The 19,779-nt window shown below is 33.6% G+C and overlaps 2 protein-coding genes across 4 annotated transcripts; both read right to left on the reverse strand.

Annotated features, from left to right (window-relative positions):
• Positions 1–565: 565 nt before the first annotated feature.
• On the reverse strand, positions 566–8,284 carry LOC130818354 (DNA topoisomerase 1 alpha-like). 3 transcript variants are annotated; one of them, XM_057684502.1, is made up of 17 exons: positions 8,051–8,281; positions 6,287–7,647; positions 5,971–6,165; positions 5,055–5,135; positions 4,483–4,542; positions 4,305–4,399; positions 4,027–4,183; positions 3,820–3,945; positions 3,270–3,350; positions 2,998–3,088; positions 2,792–2,925; positions 2,060–2,132; positions 1,876–1,961; positions 1,500–1,603; positions 1,229–1,397; positions 1,022–1,107; positions 566–916 (listed from the first exon to the last, which is right to left on the reverse strand). In XM_057684502.1, the coding sequence occupies exons 2-16, from the start codon at positions 7,640–7,642 to the stop codon at positions 1,039–1,041; spliced, it is 2,877 nt and encodes a 958-aa protein (XP_057540485.1). In that variant the 5' UTR covers positions 7,643–7,647; positions 8,051–8,281; the 3' UTR covers positions 566–916; positions 1,022–1,038. The 3 variants fall into 3 exon arrangements, with proteins under 3 accessions (XP_057540485.1, XP_057540487.1, XP_057540486.1); XM_057684504.1 differs by having other exon boundaries at positions 1,018–1,107; XM_057684503.1 differs by having other exon boundaries at positions 566–1,107; positions 8,051–8,284.
• A 954-nt stretch (positions 8,285–9,238) lies between these two features.
• On the reverse strand, positions 9,239–15,489 carry LOC130818355 (fimbrin-1-like). The gene is made up of 15 exons (XM_057684505.1): positions 14,995–15,489; positions 14,664–14,845; positions 14,275–14,445; positions 13,349–13,587; positions 13,080–13,251; positions 12,811–12,849; positions 12,638–12,706; positions 12,433–12,549; positions 11,879–12,090; positions 11,543–11,698; positions 10,876–11,075; positions 10,645–10,802; positions 10,454–10,550; positions 10,238–10,329; positions 9,239–9,798 (listed from the first exon to the last, which is right to left on the reverse strand). The coding sequence occupies exons 2-15, from the start codon at positions 14,748–14,750 to the stop codon at positions 9,553–9,555; spliced, it is 2,055 nt and encodes a 684-aa protein (XP_057540488.1). The 5' UTR covers positions 14,751–14,845; positions 14,995–15,489; the 3' UTR covers positions 9,239–9,552.
• Positions 15,490–19,779: the final 4,290 nt, after the last annotated feature.

A 19,779-nucleotide genomic window follows, 5' to 3' on the forward strand; every position in this document is an offset into this window, starting at 1 on the left:
GTACCGACTTTTAATCCTTAGATCTGAGATTGAGAAATTTTTTCAAAATCACCAAAGCCAAAGAAAATAATAATTTCAAAATAAATGTTTGTGATGTTTAAAAGATAGTATGAGAATATTAAATCCATTATTAACATGAAGCTTTTTAGTTTTTAAAAATATTAGAGTAGAACTAATTTTTAACCCTTAATTACTTCTCTTAGGAACAATGTTTTTCCCGTTGAGTTAACGTTACCCAAAAGCAGAGATTCAATTCCGACTCAACAACATGATCAAGTGAGCCTAAATTAGTTTTGCAGACCGGTCCAGTTGTGTTCGAGTTCATTGGATTTGTAATTATGTACCATATTCGACTTACAAATCCCTCAATTCAACATATACAAGTCGCTTATATATGTTCAAGTTCCAACCTTTCGTGAAATAAAACTAACAAGTATACGCTAATTTAAAATAGTTCGAGTATCGATCTAGTTTTAGCCTCTAAGGTACCGTCCTGCACCTTAATATCGGACTTTTAACTTGAGGCGTACTTCAAATCGAGTTAAGAAATAACGATATTACAATATCTGAAAGTTCGGCTTAAAATTATAAAATGCAATCAAATGACCTTTACATTGTACATTAGACTATGAATACGGTTCATACATTAGTAAATAATAACATCGTAAGCACAAAGAACACAATTATGCAACTCAGATTTCGGTAAGGGGGTATACTCTATATCGGCTGAACTTCATTCATCAGCTTTACTAACACAAATGAACCACATGTCGTTGAAGTGTCGAATGATGCACTGAAACATGCTATCGAGTGTTTACAACTCGATAATCTCTACTCGGCAGAGGATTTTCTCAGACTCAGTTTTCTCGTCATCTTAGATTAACAGGATAATAAAAAGGCCGCTGGATAAGTAACGCTGAAAAAGTAAAACCCAGTTCCATGGACGCAACAGCCAGCACGAGAATAAGAAAGAGCAAAGCACGAGTGAATAAAATTTCTTCAGAAGAAACTGCATACCAACCAGTATTGAGGAGTCCGTTAAAATCGGAAGCTGGGATCACAATCCATAGCCCATGCAAATTTTTCCAGCAGAGACTTGTTAAACATCTGGACGCATAAACGAAAATGACGAATCAGAATTTTATGTCAAGATTAGGATAAAAAGAATTTAGGATTCAAAGTATTCCGACGGATTATACGAAAGGTTCAAGCAGAAGTGTAAAATTACTTTTTCGATCGGTACTTCATTTCGTTTGCACCATGCAACGGTAATCCGTGGATCACAATAGTTTATCTTGGATGTTCCCAGAGCTATTTCTTTGAGATCCTCTTTAGATTGCATGTCGCGCTCTTGTTTTTCGATTTTTGCCTTTGTTGACAGTATCTTCTTCTCAATCCTACACGGAAATTGTCATACATCAACCCAGAAAACAACCAAATACAACGGTACGTAAAAAAGATTTCACGATGAGCCTAAGCAAAGGCATTGGGAAAATTACGCTTCGGGAAACAAGGTTCTCTTTTGCTTTCCACTACTATCCTTCAATGGTGGTTTTCCTTTTTTCGCACGAGCCAAATCGACTTCCAATTCCTTCAGTTCAGCCTACAGATGTTCATATTGCCGGTGTAAAAATCATGAACATAATTATCAAGACGAGCTTTTGTATAATTATATTAACATGGTTTAAAGATATTAGGGGTCAGAAGAAAAGTTTGAAGCCTTATAAGAAGAAACAAAGAGAGTCGCAACAATTCTCAAGAGAATCATCAACTTAAGAAAGCCACCCTTCCTTCCGTTACCAGAAAATGTAAACAGAGGCATCCGAGAAATAAACCATTGCAATAGTTTCAAAATGTTCAAGGAGAGAATCTTACCTTTGCAGCTTCTATTCTTGTCGCAAGTCTTTCCATCATGCTAGAATGACTCTTCGATACAGTACGTTGATGATTACATATGATTGCTACCTGTAAGAAGAGGATTACATTGCAAGATGCCCAAGCACATAGCCCCAGATCGAGTAACTCCTAAAAAGCTTTCAAGATATGCATAAGACTTAACCTACCTCTTTGTTTGCTTGCTGATATATGGCAATTTTCTCTGGCACCTCTCCACTTCCAGCCCCTTTGCCAAGCTATTGCACAAATAAATAATTTAGAAAAAAAATTGACTGATAGAAAATTTTTGGGGTGTTTGGTTCATGGCTTTTTGCTTAATTTTTTGGTTGGTTTTTGGCTTTTGGCTTGTTGGTACCAAAAAAAGGGTTTGGTACATGGCTTTTAAGCCAAAATAAAAAGCTACTCTATTTAGTTTTTTTGGTTGGCTTTTAGTTTATTGACCCACTTTTTTCTCTAATATACAGCCGACAGCCAATACCTAAGTTTACCAAACATCTCCATCAGTGTCACATGATTGACGCGTCAATCTCCTTGCGAATCATGAATAGAAAAAAGCAAATTATGATCAGTTTTGGGCTATTTTTGGGCAAATTTGAGCGATTACCAAATTCAAAAAGCGAATTAGCTAGCGGATTATGTTACATTGATTTCCATAAGCAGTTGGCTTTTCAGCTAGCTTAAAAGCCAACAAAAATAGGCAACATTGTCGGCTAGTCAAACAAGCTAACCGAAAAAGCCAACAGTCAACGGCCAACAGACAATTGCCAAACACCCCCTTTAAAGAATATTATTTGTGAATGAGTTTTCCACGTACAAAATGATGCGATTACATACTTTCAATTTTAAGAAACACTAATTATGTGGCCATGTGAGAAAATAGTCATTTATTACTTACCATGTCATCCAAAGTGAACGAGGCATTGTATGTACGGAACACCTTTGCAGTGAGACCGGGCATTAGTTCTTTCAGGTGAGCATTCAGCTTGCTAGTGTCCAACTTGTCAAAGAGATCCTCACCATCCGACTTCCCTGATAGGAAGAAATAAAAGTGTTAAGTCATAAAAAACTAACACAGCCTAGCACATATTTAACTATTTTTACCTTTTCTAAACTCCTCAACAGCTTTGTACACTCGAGGATCCGCTTCAAATTGTTTGTAGTACTTGATGGAATCTTTACCAAGGAAATCAAACTGGGTGGTAAAAATAATTAGTCAACTTAAGATTGAATGAAAAAGCTGCAAAAGTTCCCACTTTCCAGATACATTCATGATCCATCAAAATACCACCAAAAGATATTCGGCTAATTAAGTTCCTCCAATTTGACAGCATTTCTGAAATACCCCAAGTGACAAATGGAAGGATTCATCCTACCTCCAATATATTCGGTGGGATCGGTTTTACGTTTTCGAATTTCAATGTACAGCAGCCAACAGTGTCTGCTTCGTCATCATCCTGGAAATCGGAAGTAGTACCATAGTATTAGTGGCAATTCATGTCCTTCCCAGGATTTCAATGTACAAAAGATCTTATAATTTTCCTTCTTATTTCTTAATGGGGGGACATAATTCATTCATTATAGTCAATAGAGCAATATTTACAAAGGAAAAACCCATCGTTGAATACTAATAAACCAAACAAAATACACTAAACCATGAAACAAGCTCTCCTGATTCAAAAGTGTCAACCTATGTCCTATGTTACTTGGACTCTGGTTCTGATGTTGGATACTGGCACGTGTCCAAGTGTCGGATACGTCTAAATGTTCAATTTTACGCCTAAAATGAAGTGTCTAAGTGACATACCAATGTCCGAGAATCAAGGATCAGACACGTGTGCGTGAAGCAAAATGAAGCGTCCGGGTAGCATAGGTGTCAACAATAACAAGTACACCAATTAAGATAGAAGTAACCTCAGATTATACCTTCTCATTACCCGCCCTCAGAGCAAGTCTGTCAATGAGATAGGTAGCAACAGCTATTTGTTTTTTGGCCATATCTTTGTTTGTAAAATCCTTTGTGTAAGCTGATCTAATACCTTGAATGTAGTCCTACACTCAACAAAGAAAAAATTAATAAAAAAAATTCATAGCACCGCACAATTATGAACATGAATGAGAAAACTCTGCAACCTTTAGCTTCCTTGCTTTCTCGTATTTCTCCTTGTCACTTTGCCCCTTCAATGAACTGCTAGCTGCTAAAAATACATACTTGAACTCTTTCTGATTTATGGGATCGTTCCAATAAGCTAACCATGTAACAGTGTTGTCGTGCCTTATCTCTTTCCATCTGGCAACAACCATGAAACGAAATAAACCAAGTTTCTGAATTGATATTTTTCTTGAGTTGATTCTGAAACAAGGGAAGCATTCTTTTATTTTGTAACAAATATAAAAGATAAAATCATTACTTTTGACCAGGCATAGGACATTCGGGAATTGGAGCATCCTTTCCTATATTTATTGTAATGTCCTTCGGATAAATACGCTTTTTGAGTTTTCCCATCTGCACCGTGACAATCACAATTATGACTTAGAGACATTATCCAGGTAGCTCCATGAACTCTAAGATGCAAATTGGAAACTGACCTTGGGATGCTCGCCACGACCCCTGAATAAACCAGGAGGCTCAACCCGAAAGTTTCCAACCTGTAACAAGTCGCAAACATTTTCAGATTTGAAATTTAAGACTAAAATATCTAGATACGATATATAGCAGTGTTTCATCGTGAAAGGGAAAAGAAAAACTGATTCAGGGTTCCCTATCCATCTAAATCTTATAGTCTACATATGTGCCCATCTAGTAAGTGCGTGAGAAGCCCAAAAATCATATGTATGAACTACTAGACAAAAACCACTAAAAATAGGAAACTCTAACAAAAAATAAGGGTAAACATTTATTTTGAATGACCAGCAAGGTTCTTCTCTTGAATGATCTTTTACGCGATGGAATCACACCAAAAGCCCCAAAAATAAGGAAAAACAGACATAGTGGTTTGGTAGCATTTAAAAAACAAAAAGACAAATACAAACAATATTATACGTACAAGCACATCATCATCACACCCGTTATATCCCGCTCATAGGAAACCATGATCAGGGTCTGGGGAGGAAAGTACATACAAGCACCAAAGTCATTAATCATAGAAGGAAGAACTCACCTTTTCTTTAACACCATCAAGAATAGCCCACATATACTTCTCTTCTAGTTTTGATTTCTCTTCTTTTATTGCCTTTTTCTCCTGCCAAGAAAGTAACAACAGCATTAAACAAATCTTGCAATCAATATATGAAATTCACCATACAACAACATTAAACATATCTAGCAATCAATATATGCACTTCCTCAAAATCATTTTAAAAAAAAAAAGTCAACTCTACATACAACATATATTGAAATCAGAGCAACTTAATGTATCAGCTAAGATAGTTAGTATAGACTGTAAAGGGTGGAATCGTAGAATCAATGACCATCACTAATATGATAGTACAATCACGGTCCCCGGAATCAAACAACGGAGATTCACAAACTCGAGACACCTACTTCAGAAGTTTTCAATTTTAGACCCAAGATTTGTACTCCCTCAAAACAAAAATAGTGTTTGACATGTAGGTCAAAAAACAACGACATGTAGGTAAATAATCAAAGAAAATGGTGGAATAGTAAAGAAAAAGGGTTAAATTGCAAAGAGTTTGGATTAATTAGACATCTACACGACAAAAGCATAACACATAGAATATTACACCAACCACCTCCAACTCACAAATACAATCTTGAACCTCGGTGTATTGTGAACCCGGGTTAGCAGCAATAAAAATTCTCTAGGGAACGAAAAAACTAGCGCTAATCACTAACGCCATATTATGTACCATTCATCAACATAACAGCTTAAACAGCAATAAATACACCTTTGGGATCTAAGCAAGTGCAAATATGCAACAATAATCACAATTTGCAAATAAGAAATTGCATGTACATTTCTGAAGATGCTGCTTCCAAATTCAAATTATCATCTTTAAGAGGTTTCAAAAGGTTTTATGAATTTTTTTGATTTCTAAGATGAGGTATATACTTACTTCAGCACTCATTTGTTTCTTCTTCTCCTTCTCCCTTAGATGCCATTCATATATAGGCTTAAAATCACACTTGCTAAAATCCTGAATCACATGGTTCTTCCCAAGAATTTTCTTCCAGTCACCAAAGAAGTTTTCGCTAAATTTTTCCTTCTTCACATAGTCGGTCTCAAGCATCACGGCGTACATAGTTGCAACCTACAAAAAGAAAAAGTGCAATGTAGCATAGAATAAGCAGCTTGCCCAATGTAAAGATAAATGATAAGCTAATAAACGTACACGAAAGATAAATGAAAACAAACAAGGGAATAAAGCACACCTCTTCCTGCTCAGGTGTGAGGTCAACCGGTTTACCATTATACAGCATCTTAACCCCATGAGGCTGGTATGGAGGAGGAAATATAACACCATTATGAACTAAGGTGGTCCATTTCTGCCCATCACCTGAATTGGGTAACTCTTTCGAAGATTTTGAGAACTTTGATTTCTTCATTATTTTCTTTGAATTTTTGTTTAGTCTCAACTTTGAAGAATCAATTTTAGCGACCTTCTTCACGGGCACTGATGTACTGGAAGATGCAGCTTTACTATGTAGACCTATAGAAATGTGGTCATCATCATCTTTGACCCCTGATTTTGCAGCTGTTTGCTTAGCTTTACTAGAGGTGGATGCTTCGGAAAGTTTTGCTTTTTTGATTGAAGATTGACCAACAGAGGACTCTGAAGACCTTTTAACTGAGCTGCCATGTACCTTCTTACTTTGATTTTCCTTCTTGATAGATCCATTCTGTTGTAGCTTAGAAGCCAATGGCTTATCTTCATCAGAATCATCATACTTTCGAGAAGATATCCCACTGTTATTTTTCATCAACTTAGACGACAATGGCTTTTCATCATCCGAATCATTTGGAGGTTTCACACTAGCCTTCAGTTTCTGTGTTTGAGATCCACCGGCTACAACCTTTCCCTTATCCATCCTCATACCAATTGGCTTATCATCATCAGAATCCACAGAATCACTATTTGAAGACTTGACAACCACATTGGCTGCATCAGAATTCCCCTTACGTTGCCCAACAGAATACCTTGCACTAATCGGCTTATCGTCATCAGAATTATCATACTCATCCTTAGCTGAATTTCCCTCTTTAACTACATTGGGCGCACGCTTCTGCTCTTTACCATGAATTGCCTTTCTTGACTGGTGATTTGCCAAATAAGATCCATTGTTGGAAGGGGGTTTAACGGGTGGCACTTTGGATGGCGGAGGAGATGGAGAAGGTCTAGCTGACGGCGGTGGAGACGGAGAAGGTCTAGCTGACGGCGGTGGAGACGGAGACGGTCTAACTGAAGACGGAGATGGTCTAGTCGATGAAGGTGGAGACTTAATGGGTTTCGATAAAGGGGGTGGGGATTTTTGAGCTCCAAGAGTGGGCTTAGAAGATGATGGCTTCGACAACGAATCCATTCTTCCCTTCAATGCACTAGAATTCCTATCATTAGTGCTTCTAACATCCGAAACCGGCTTCAACGAACGCTTTTCAGGTATCACAGAAGGTGAAGAATTTTTTAATTCTGAGCTTATTTGATTAGATTTTCTTCTAAAAACTATTGGTTTTTCATCATCACTATCATCAGCAACCATTTTCGGATTCATACAAGCTTCCACTGCCATTACCACTACGTAGGCAAACCAGCATACACAATATCATCAATTAGGCATTAAATTAACCTCTTTTTTTCAAACAATTGCACTAAAATCAATAAAGAAAATGCAACAATACAGTAATACAATTCAGAACTCAAATCATCACTACTTTTCAATCTTCCCAAACAAACCCTTAAGTTCACAACTTGCAGAAAACAGCAAAATATAGGTCCATATTAAACAAAAGGCATAAACTTCAGCTATATCAACAAAATTAAAAATACCCACAAAAATAATTCAGTTTTATTACAACCCCATTAACCCATTTTCACATTTAAGCTAAACAAAATCCCCAATTTCATTAAACAGTTAACAGAATGACGAACCCTAGAAAACAAAACCCAAAACAAGGACAAAGAAAGAACAAACGGGTACCTTAGTTTCAAGAGGCATAAATGGCAGATTGACTGCTTGAAGAGAATCTTGGTTGGTTTATTGTTGAATCCAAATGTTGTAAAAATGAAAATCAAACATAAGAAATTGGGAAAAGAATGTTTTTTTAAGATTTTTATAACAAAAAAATGAAGTCTTCACAGTTTTAGGTTAGGACTTGGGTTGCTTACAAAGACAAAGTACAGACAGAGAAGGGAAAGAAAAAAGAAAAGAGGGAAAACAATTAATTTCAATGCCCTTATATTTAAAGGGGTAAAAGAATTAAATTTTTGTGGATAATTGGAGAAAAAAACAATATTCCATCTTTGTTTGATTTGTCTTCTTGCTCTAATATAAAATACTAATATCATAGGGATTGGATGACAATTAAATAAAAATATTGAATTATTGAATATGTAAATCAACTTCAAAATTCTACAATGATATTATCGTCACCATATTTAATATGTCTCGTTTTTAGAAACTATAATTAGAGCATAAAAAGAAATAAAAAATGCCAAACTTAAATAAAACTAATAGAGATAAAGGGATTCCGACCAATAAGATCTTGACTCTAAAAAAATGACAATGATATAAATTATAATTAGCCAAAAGATTTAATGAATTATGTGCTAAATAAATGTAATTACTATTAATAATCAATCGAAATAAAATTACTTTTTTACTTATGACTTGATATTTAATTACGCTTGAATTATGGGTAGGGAATTATTTTTTGATGATTTTGATAATTTTCAATTAAATTTTACAAATATCATTTTTTTAAAACGTAATTTATGGCATAGGTATAAATACTTTTTTTTTAGACATAAATTTTTTGGGGGAAATTTACCAAAAGCTATGTTCGGGCAAGTCAATATTAAGTGGTTCTTTATTTCTTTTTATATTCCATTTATTACATAATTGTATTAATATCATTATAATAAAATGAAAATTATGCTACATTATCATAGTTTAACTTTTATATTAAGCTAAAAAATTTGTATTCTAACTAGACACTAGAAGCATCACTTTCGTTTTGAAAATCTAGAGGCTATTCTCTTATACCTCCGTCATACGGAGTCTCCGTCAAGACCACCACACTTTCCCCTTCGGCCTTCAACACCGTCGATCAAAACATTCCGTGCAACCAAAGAAGAAAAGATCAGCGAGTCGCAAAAGTAAGACACATTACATAAAATCTCTTTTCATTTGTCGAAACATAGACCAAAAAAGTGCGATAGAAAATACCGAAATATTATACAAAGATGCAAATAACCGATTTAGCAGATGAACAAAGAAAATACAGTTCACCTCCACACGAAAATCTGAGTAGCAATAAAGTTACAAAAACCTATACTCCATGCCCGACTCATGCACCTTCGTACTACTTTTGTAACATTGTGTATGAAAACATTGCTCTGTACAACTCTTATGTTTCGACATTTGCAGCTTCTGCACCAGGGGTGCACCATTAGTCTTCAAAAAAATGACCCTAACCTTCATTATTCGTCCTCAATGTGATCCATCACCGAAGAAACAGTAGAGTCCGATGCTGCATCATCGATATTTAACGATGAGATTTCTCCGCAAATGGAACTCTCGTCCTCGCTTTGAACAGAAGGAGCTGTTGAGGATATGTCTGTGACCGTGAAGGATTCGGAGGGGGTCGGTGAAGATTCGAGATCATCTTGCTGTAAGCACCAGTACATTATGCTCGCAATCAAGGTCAAAATCATCTTGTGGTTTACCTGTATGGACCAAAGTCAAGAAACTTCAACTTTTGACGAAAAGACGACCCGAATACCTTAAATTTATCGAGATTTATAATATTTCTATGCCTCCGGTCTCCCCCATCAAAATTGACGTTCATGTTAAATTTAGGGTCGTTTGTAAGGATATTTAGCTAAAATAGACATATTTTCACTATTCAATCAACAAAAAATCTTTAAAATACCATTTTAGATTTTCTTTTGAATGCTCTAAATATATCGATACAAAGTGGCCTTTTATAAAGAATTTTGACACGATGTTTATAGAATTACATCACTTTTGAATGGTGCTATTTGCGTGTCATTGTTATTTCGACTTTGAGTAAAGTGGTTGATGATCAGACGATTGAGCTTTTTACATGCTCGAGACTGAAAAAGAATCTAATGTTACTAAATCTACAAAATTCGAAAATAATACCTCCATAATGTCCTCGGGCAATAAAAAGACGGAGCATCCAAGCTTTCTCGCAACACTGATGATATATATAGCATTCAATCTTTTTTCATCATCTACAACACAAGATAAAAGGATCTCGAATCAACACATTTTCTCAATATATACGTGAAAGAGTAATTACAGAATACGGGTTATGAAATCTTTTGCAAGTATATAACGGTAATGGAAGGTCCTTACCATTTTCACCTTTGGTGACAAGATTCCAATTGACGACTCTAGGCTCAGCAGCACTCAGAAGTTCAAGGAAGAATAGACCAGTAGACAAGCTTTTGTCCTGAGTATAGTATCATGACCCAATCAGATTATAATTTCGGGAAAAAAAACGAAACAAAACTGACAAGTTGATTAACACTTTATTAGCTACTAACCTTAAAGCTATGAATACAAGACCTTCTCCCGGAGCTTTTCACCTTATAATTTGCCCAATTAAGGATATCCGTATCAGATATCTCTTTCCCGTGGGAGAAAGATCTTAAGTTCTTCAATAGTTGGAGCATATTATGCCTCATTAACTGCCACAGGAACGCTGAATCCGAAACAGGAAGAGAGTTATATAATAAATCTTACATGCAAACCACGGAGCAAGATTAGCGTTATACCGAGTATTAGCTTCTTGTTTCCTTGAACAATATCATTTCCGGCCACATTAACAAGGGAAAATTTCAGTTGCTTTCCGATCTTAACCACTTGATTACAATTCTCGACTTTCCTGAATGGCATTTTGATGGGAGGCTTTGTTGCATGCTTCCAGTTCACTGATCCTGGAGAAATCTTGTCCAAGACTTCCAGGAGTACCCATCTACAAGACGGAAGATAACATTGTAAGAGATGAACTCATCGAAAAAAACAATATGATATATGGAGATTTATTGGAAATTAAAGTTTGGTATCATTGAACCGCGAAACGCAAAGCGTTGCCCCATACCGCGTTTCGAAAGGTGTGGATACATGATTTGAAACACCGGCCATGGCGTTTCAGTTTGCCGATGACAAGGAAAAATACCCCCAACTCAAAACACCCCACACCACACCACACCAATCGATGTATTTGGACAACATTATGATCTTATCTAAGCTTCTATTGGAAAAACTTCAATTTCATAAGTTTCCAAAACACTAATTTAACATTTCTCTTATTCGTTTTGATTCTCGTCTCAAATCGAATTCTTTTCGTGTAACAAGCTCACTGCTCAATATTAACAAAATGTCATTTCTCCTCCCATGCACCCACCCTAATGAAGAAATAGAAAGGCAAGACATACTTACCCATTTCTAACATCTTCGAAGACATTGTTAACATAGGAGGGAATACCAAGACTATTCATCCAAAATCTGAAGCACCTTCCTTCCCTTGATGCCTGTACATCATCTGTCATCATCTCCGCAAAAGCAACCTTTTTGCCATCCATTGACAAACCGCTCCTGCAAAGAAAAACTACCCTCTTCAATGCATCTAACTTGGGCAACAAAAGAAGGAAACATACTCAGAAAAGGTACATGTTGTAAAAAGCCGGAAATATTAGAATTTATTGTATCAAGTCCTGCACCAAAGAGGAGCAAATACAAAGATTGCAGAATATCATCAAGATGTCAATTTCACACCTCAACTTGAAAATTTGAGCAACAAATGCGAGATTTAGATTTGATGAGCCTTCAACAATGTCCTTAGCATCTAAATATCTCTTGCAGCCCATTCTTTCTGCATGGTCAAGTACCAAATTTGCTCTGTCTATAGGGTCTTTTGCATCTATAGTTGCTGGATCACAATGTTCTGGAGCTACAACATTGAGCAGGTATGTATATGCCTTTGAATCCTACACGGACAACAGAACAGAGATCTTATAGTGATTGATAAGTAAGGACAATTAGAAATCAATTAGTTAATTATTGAGATAAAAAGAGTTGGATATATGGAGCTTAAAGAACTGTATGCAATGTTGTAGCTGTCACTCTATAATTAACACATCCCTGATAGATATAATTAACCCCCAAAAACGCTCCAAAAACTCATCTCCGATTGTAAGAATAAAGATCGTTCTCATGACAGGTAGTATCCTATCAACAAGAGTACGTGCCGAAAGTTATGCCTATCCTCCTATTACAAAATACACTTCTGATACTTTCCTATGAAAAGAAGCCTACAACTCTGCACATACCTTTATATCTGATGAAAAGTTTGCCACCACTTTCTCATAACCAGCTCTCTGGAGATGGAAATTCATCCATTTCAATAAAACTTTTTCCGGGGATAAATTCATAAGTTCTTCAATGTCCTGTCAACATCAATAGTTACATATCATCAGGCATTATCCGGGTTCAAATAGTATATTTCTCACACCTAAAAGACGAAGAATACATTACATCAGCGTCATCTGCCAATTCCACCAGCTGTGGCGTCTTCCTAAGGTTAAGATCAGCAAGGAGTTGGATCTGAACCAGTATGAAAGAAAATTACGTCAGTTTCGCATAGAATCATAGCCTTGCTATCACATTTGATGAAAAGATCGTAAAACCTGAAATGCAATTTCTTATACCTTAATAATTTGAGAAACTAATCCAAGAACCAAATGCGGCTGCAAAACAGAAGAAAAAATTCATTATTAGGTCTAATTTGGTAGCTTTCAGAAGTTCATTTCTAATCATTACTCTACTCCTGCAGTCCGGAATCAATTGTCGCTTGTTGCATCGTCTTAATTCCTAACCACTCATAATTAAAGATACATATTGCATGACTTTCACAAAGTATTTGATGAAGTCCAAAAGAGAATACATGAATATATTTACTGACAGCGTGGGTACTTACCCTGCCTTCAACAAGGTCATGGGGTCCAATATTGACCACGGTGCATCCAATGGCTTTTGCAGAGTTCAGACACAGAGTATGATTCTCGTTTCTCTCCCATGGATTAAGAACTCGTTTGGTGTTTATAGCTCGTTCATCAATTGTACCAGGAACAGCAACATTTATAAGTTTGCTGCATTAACCATACAAATTTTTTCATCACCTCAATCAAACAGGGTAAAGTTGCATGAAAGAAAATTGCTTCAGATCAACCTCAATAATTAAATTACCAGAGAAGCACTCCGTCCTTGGCCAGATCAAATAAATCATCACTATTAGGATCCATAGGAAGAAATTGCTCCAGGAAAGGGTCATCACCAAGATAACTATTTATGTGATGAACATAGCATCCCTTCTCAGACTGACTGATTGTATGAAGAAGGGTAGTCGTCGAGGCCTTAAGAAACGCAGATGAGTCCTTCGAACCACCAAGCTGAGCTGCTGCTCGAGCTTGGAAGCTTAGATGAACCTGCCAATGAAAACAAATTGAACTACATGTAACTTATATGTTATATCCTTGTAACATATAACAACCTCCAATTTCACAAAGTAACATGTAACTTCTCCACATTGATAACTCTCAAAAAATAGATTAAAACCTCAAGCAGGCAGATGTTAATGCTTGAACCCATCATTTGCAACAACAATTAATTCTTATACTTGGTTAATGGTATTAAATAGTGGTAAAAAGGAATGAGTTTTAGTTTTAGTTTTAGTTTTGATGAGATGTGCTAAGTCGTTCCCCCAATAATGAAGCTTTCATCCTCAAACATGCTCTTTCTTAGCAATTTTCCTTTACCACCTAATATTCTAACTGAATTAGTTTATATTTTCATTATGCATTGCCACCATTAAATATCAATAACCAAACATGTCGCATGTTTAATAGTGACATAATTCGCCAATTAATTCGCTTTTTAAATTCGCAATTCGCTCACAATGATCCCAAAACCGACCATAATTCGCTCTTTTTGATTCACGATTCGCAAGGGGATTAGTGAATCATGTCATAGTGATAGTGATATACAATCATTCAATGTGGATATATAGTAGTAGAAACTCATAAAGTGACATTCAAGAAGCTAACAAACATTGTCAAAGCCTTAATCCCAAGAGATAAGATTGAAGTACAGAAAAGGATAGACTGAGACATTACCTTCAGAAAATCCTCGAAATTGATCTCTTGATTCATATCAGAAGCTGATTCACTTAAAATCTCTTTGATATCTTTCTCTTTAAAAGATTGACTAAAAGCTTTTAACTTACACATCATAGATGGCAAGTCTCCAATAGTCACTTTACCATTGCTATTCTTCACAGTAATATACTACACCAAAAAACAAAACCAATCAAAATAAACCCATCAGCTACATCATAAACTAACATAATTCGTCAACTAATTCGCCATTGCTCAAATTGGACCAAAAAATGCCCACAATCAATCATAATTCGTATTTTCGATTCCTGATTCGCGAGGAGATTAGCAAAATCATTGTTACGATTCGACAAAATGAAAAAAAATGAAAAGGGGATGTAGATAAATACTTTATTATTAAGGCTGCGAAGTTCAACTTGAGTAAACTGACTTTGAAGAGCAGGATCAGAAACAACAACACCCACATAGCCAGACATTTTGTAATTTTTTCTTTCTTCCCCAATCAGTCAATCTGATTGGGAAATTGATTGAAATCTCACCAGAATATGAACACCAATCCCAATACTTGTTCCTAAATCAAGAATTTCAATCACAATTATACATTAAATATAGGTAAAATGATTAACAAATATTACCCATCAAAACATGCACTGTTTCATTGAATCAAAACACATTGTATGAATAAAAGGAAATCCCAATAATAAAATTGACCAAACATACCTAAAATGAAAACCCCAAATGAATCTGTATTCTATATCGATACAGATTTGATTCCAAGCAAAAATCTTGTATTAGTCTAAAAGATTTGACTCTTTTCCTAAATAATTTGGTTCTAGGGAAATTAAAACCCACAAATTTTAATTGATGAAATTAAATTAAACTAAATAAAAACTGTTGAAAGATTGAGATAGAATGCGTATGGAAAGAGCAAAGTTAAGCAAAAAAAAAAATGGTTTTTAATATGAAAAATTCCAAGAGAAGAAAAGTTTTGTGGGCGGTTGATAATTACAGAAATAAAAAGAATTGGGGTTTTGAAAATTTTATATGGTTAGAAAATGATTATAGAAATGTTGCTGGCATTTTTTGGCTTGGATTTGATTCGTTTTTTTTTGTGGAGATTTTCTCGGTGATGCTAAGCACAAAGATGGCCACCGCTCCAAGTCACCGATATTGATTTGTCTTTACTTACCGCTGTCAAATGGTGTCTCAACTCTCAACTGTTCATTTATTTCATTAACACGTATTGGTACTCTCTCTTCTCAAAAAAATTAGAAATTTAACGTTTTTAAAACAGATTTAATGATTTGATATTCATCCGATTTTAAAATTAAATATCAAAAATTCAAAATATATTTAAAATAATGTTAAAAAATTAAAAAACATGTGGACACAAGACCTAATTTTAAATCACCTGACTTAAAATTAATCTGATAACCTGAATAAACATCTCAGCAATTTACGTAAGGATTAAAACATATAGGATTTTTAAATTATATGAATGATATTGGATAAGAGTTGAAATATGTGAATAAAAATAAAAGAAAGTAATAAAACATCTCTATCTCCGTATTTGTAATAATGTAAATAAAAGTGACATGATAAAATAAAAAATCATGTCAATCTATGAAAATGGCGGGAATTGAGGCTCTCAAAAGTTAAAAAGTGTTTTTTGGATTACATATTAATCTTTTTAAAGAAATTGATACATGTTTTAACCGAAAAGAACTAGATTCTATGAAATAAATTAACTAGAATATAAAGATTTTATTTGGTTGACGCAAAATATAAAATAAAAAATTCATGAATGACATAATACATTTTATTGCGATAGAGTATTTTTTTTATTTGACCTTATATTTTCTTTGTATAAAGACCTTTTTCAAATTTTGTTACCAATTTTGGCAAATTCGAGTGACTTGTTCTTGGCAAACTCATGTTTATCTTGATTTTCTTGGTTTAATTATTTTTCTTACCAATTTTGTTCCAAGGTCAAAATTTTTCATGAATTTTAAAGATTAAATCTATTGCATTTATATGAATTAAGTTAAAATTGTTTTTATTGAGGATTCGAACTTGTGGTTATTCTGTCACGTTAACTCTGATACCATATTAAGAAATTAATTTAATGAAAAATTAAAATTGTGTTGAAGCCCAATAAATCGTTATATACTCTTTCAATAAATTTAAATTTATAAATAATTAAATATAATAAAGATATTTAAAAAAATATTTAAAATATTATTATTGTTATTTTTAAAAAGTACTATTTAAATAAAGTTTCTTCTCCCCTAAACCTTTTCGCATATAATTAATAAAATACAATTATTAAGAAATGATTGATTTATGCCCCACACATCTTGCATTAGGAACTTAAATACTTAATTGTCCGTCCTGGGTGGCCAGAAACATGAAAATATTACCAGAATTTGTTAATACCAATATTATTTATATAATGGACCCAACCCAAAAAATGGATCTTATTCAGCTCTTTTCTTACTATTTTTTATACGTACTTTTCTCACTTTTCCTAAGCAGCCAAACACCGACCTAACCGACCAAAATCCCTAATTCCATTATTTTTATACTACAGTCTACAGACTAGGCCGATAAAAGGAAAGAGGGACAATGTAAATCTAACATTCATACAACTACACAAGAATGCATTAACCAATATTTTCTCTATTTCTCAAAATTTTGCGTTATTCGATTTTAAAATACTGGGTCGTTTGGATTAAAGGTAATTATTTAAGGGGAGAAAAAATCAAACTAATATAACAAAGATAATTAAAGATGCAAATGAAGTCATTGAATAATTGTGATAGAGGTAGAATGAAAGTAAATTAAATAAGATCAATAAAAAAAACAGGTTGATTTTCCTCTTTTGGAGATAAAGAATTCCCCTATTCTCCTCTAGAGTAAATTTATATTTCAAAATCTGCATTTTTTATTCACAAATTCTCAAGGAAGACAGTCTCTTTGAGAGACTACCTAAATGACCAGCCTAATTTTTTAAAATAAAAGAAAAATATTAATCTGATGTGCACAATTAATTAGATGGAAAACTGTACCCCATCATTTTAAATGTCTCATTGTAAAATACATCAATTTAATTTTTCAACTACTAATCATCATTAAGCCAAAAAAACTTTCTATATTCAGTAATCTTCATTTTCTTTCCCATTTCATAAGAAACTCATTGTCTTCTTTTCGGTTCTCCATTTTCACCATTATTACTTACTCCTTGCCAGTATCGAGTTTATTTTTTTTAATCAAAAATCTTGCTCAGTTTCTTCATTTAACACACGTATTTAAATTTTAGGTTATTTTTACTCAATTTCGTGCATTTACTTAGATGTCGTTTTTTATTCGCATTTAGGTTTTTTTTCTTGGTTTGATATTAATTTTCAAGTTGTATTTTTATTATAATCGAAAGTTACTCTTGTTTTACTGCATTTAATATGTAATTTTTTTTCGATTTAAGTCATAAATGATGAATAAACTTTAGCATTTGCTATGGAGAATTTGAAAAGACCCATCTCAAACCCGAAAATCAGTGTTGATGATCAAGATTCAAGCCCTAAACCTGAACAAAAGAAGGCTAAATTGCATTATGTCAAGTTGGAAACAGATAAAGGATCGTAAGTAAATTAGATGTTCATAATAATTTTGATTTCATTCTAATATTGTTGTTTCTGTGTAAATTGGCATTAGATCTATTGGTATTTTGTTTATTGTAAATCAACATTAAGTATGATACAAGTTGGCAATAGATCTTATTTAAGTTGGCATTTATAATCATATAAATTGGGATTATATTTATTAGATGTCCAAATTAAATCTGATAGGTGTTGCATGTTTCTTAGTTTAAATTTGCATTAGGTCTAAAAATTAGCTTTAAATATATTTTAAGTTGGCATTATGACTAATATAAGTTAGCATTTAATACGTGTGAAATTGGGTTTATGTTTGTTTTAAGTTGATGGCTACTATGTTGTAAGTTTGGGATTTGGTTTATTGTAACTTGGTATTATATTGTTATAAATTGGCATTTAATATATTCTAAGTCGTTTTTTTTGTATGTGTAAGTTGACATTATATAAAAAGGCATTAAAGTTGGTATTAGTATGATTTAATTTGACATTAGATATATTATAAGTTAGCATCAAAACTGATGTAAATTGGCATTAAGGATCTAATGTAAGTTGGCTTTATATCTATTGTAAGTTGGTATTGGGTTTGATATAAGATGGTATTCAATCTGAGGTAAATTGGGATGAAGTCTGATATAAGTGGTTACCAGGTCTGATGTAAGCTGGCATTAGGTTTGATATAAGTTGACATTAAGTCTGATGTAATCTGACATTAAGAATACTATCATTTAATACAATTAAACTGAAACTATAGAATAACCATATCAATAGCGGATGATGTAAGTATATTGTAAGTAGGAATTAAGCCTTCTATAAGTAGGCATTAGGAATGATATAAGTAGGCATTAAGCGTACTTTAAGTTGGCATTAAGTATATTGTAATATTACATTTATGATTATTCTTGTTAATATTTGTTTATGTCATTTAATGCTATTTTTATGATTGTTTTGTATACACAGGGTTGACAAAGACATCTATACTATTGCAAACCACATCTCTTTGTATGTAATGGTAAAGAAGAGATCAAGCTTACATCTACACAGATTGTTGCTGTAAATCAAATAGGCTTCAATAATTGTTAATGGTTCGAAGAAAATCAGAGCAAAAAAATACATCTCAAAGAAGAAGTAGTGTGTAGGGGATTCAATAAAAAAACAATTTAATTGTGTGTATTATTAAGAAAATTTATGATTATTAAGTTATGTGAAATCGTTTACTGTTATTATTTGTATATGTTATGACAAAGATTTTGTGTATTTTAAATCCTTTTACATTTTAAGGATTTTGTGTTTTAATGCCTACTTATATCATCTTTAATGTTTATTATAGTATATTTAATACCTAATTGATCAGACTTAATGCCAACTTACATCAGACTTAATGTCAACTTACAACACACTTATTGCCTACTTACATCAGACTTAATGCACACGTACATTAGATTTAATTTCAACTTACAGCACACTTAATGCTTATTTACATAAGACTTAATGCCAACTTACAGTACACTTAATACCTACATATCATCTTAATGTAAATTTATATCATATTTATGTTTCATACTTATAACTTACTTATATCATATTTAATACCAACTTACAGCACACTTTATTGCCTACTTACATCAAACTTAATGCCAAATTACATCAGATTTAATGCTAACTTACAGCACACTTAATACCTACTTACATCAGACTTAATGCCAATGTACATCATACTTAATGCCAATTTACTTCCGGCTTAATGCCAAATTACATCATACTTAATGCCAATTTATGTCAGACTTACTGCCTACTTACATAAAACGTAATGCCAACTTACATCATACTTAATGCCAACTTACAGCACACTTAA

This window comes from Amaranthus tricolor, chromosome 7, assembly GCF_026212465.1.
Source record: "Amaranthus tricolor cultivar Red isolate AtriRed21 chromosome 7, ASM2621246v1, whole genome shotgun sequence".
Classification (NCBI taxonomy): Eukaryota; Viridiplantae; Streptophyta; class Magnoliopsida; order Caryophyllales; family Amaranthaceae; genus Amaranthus; species Amaranthus tricolor.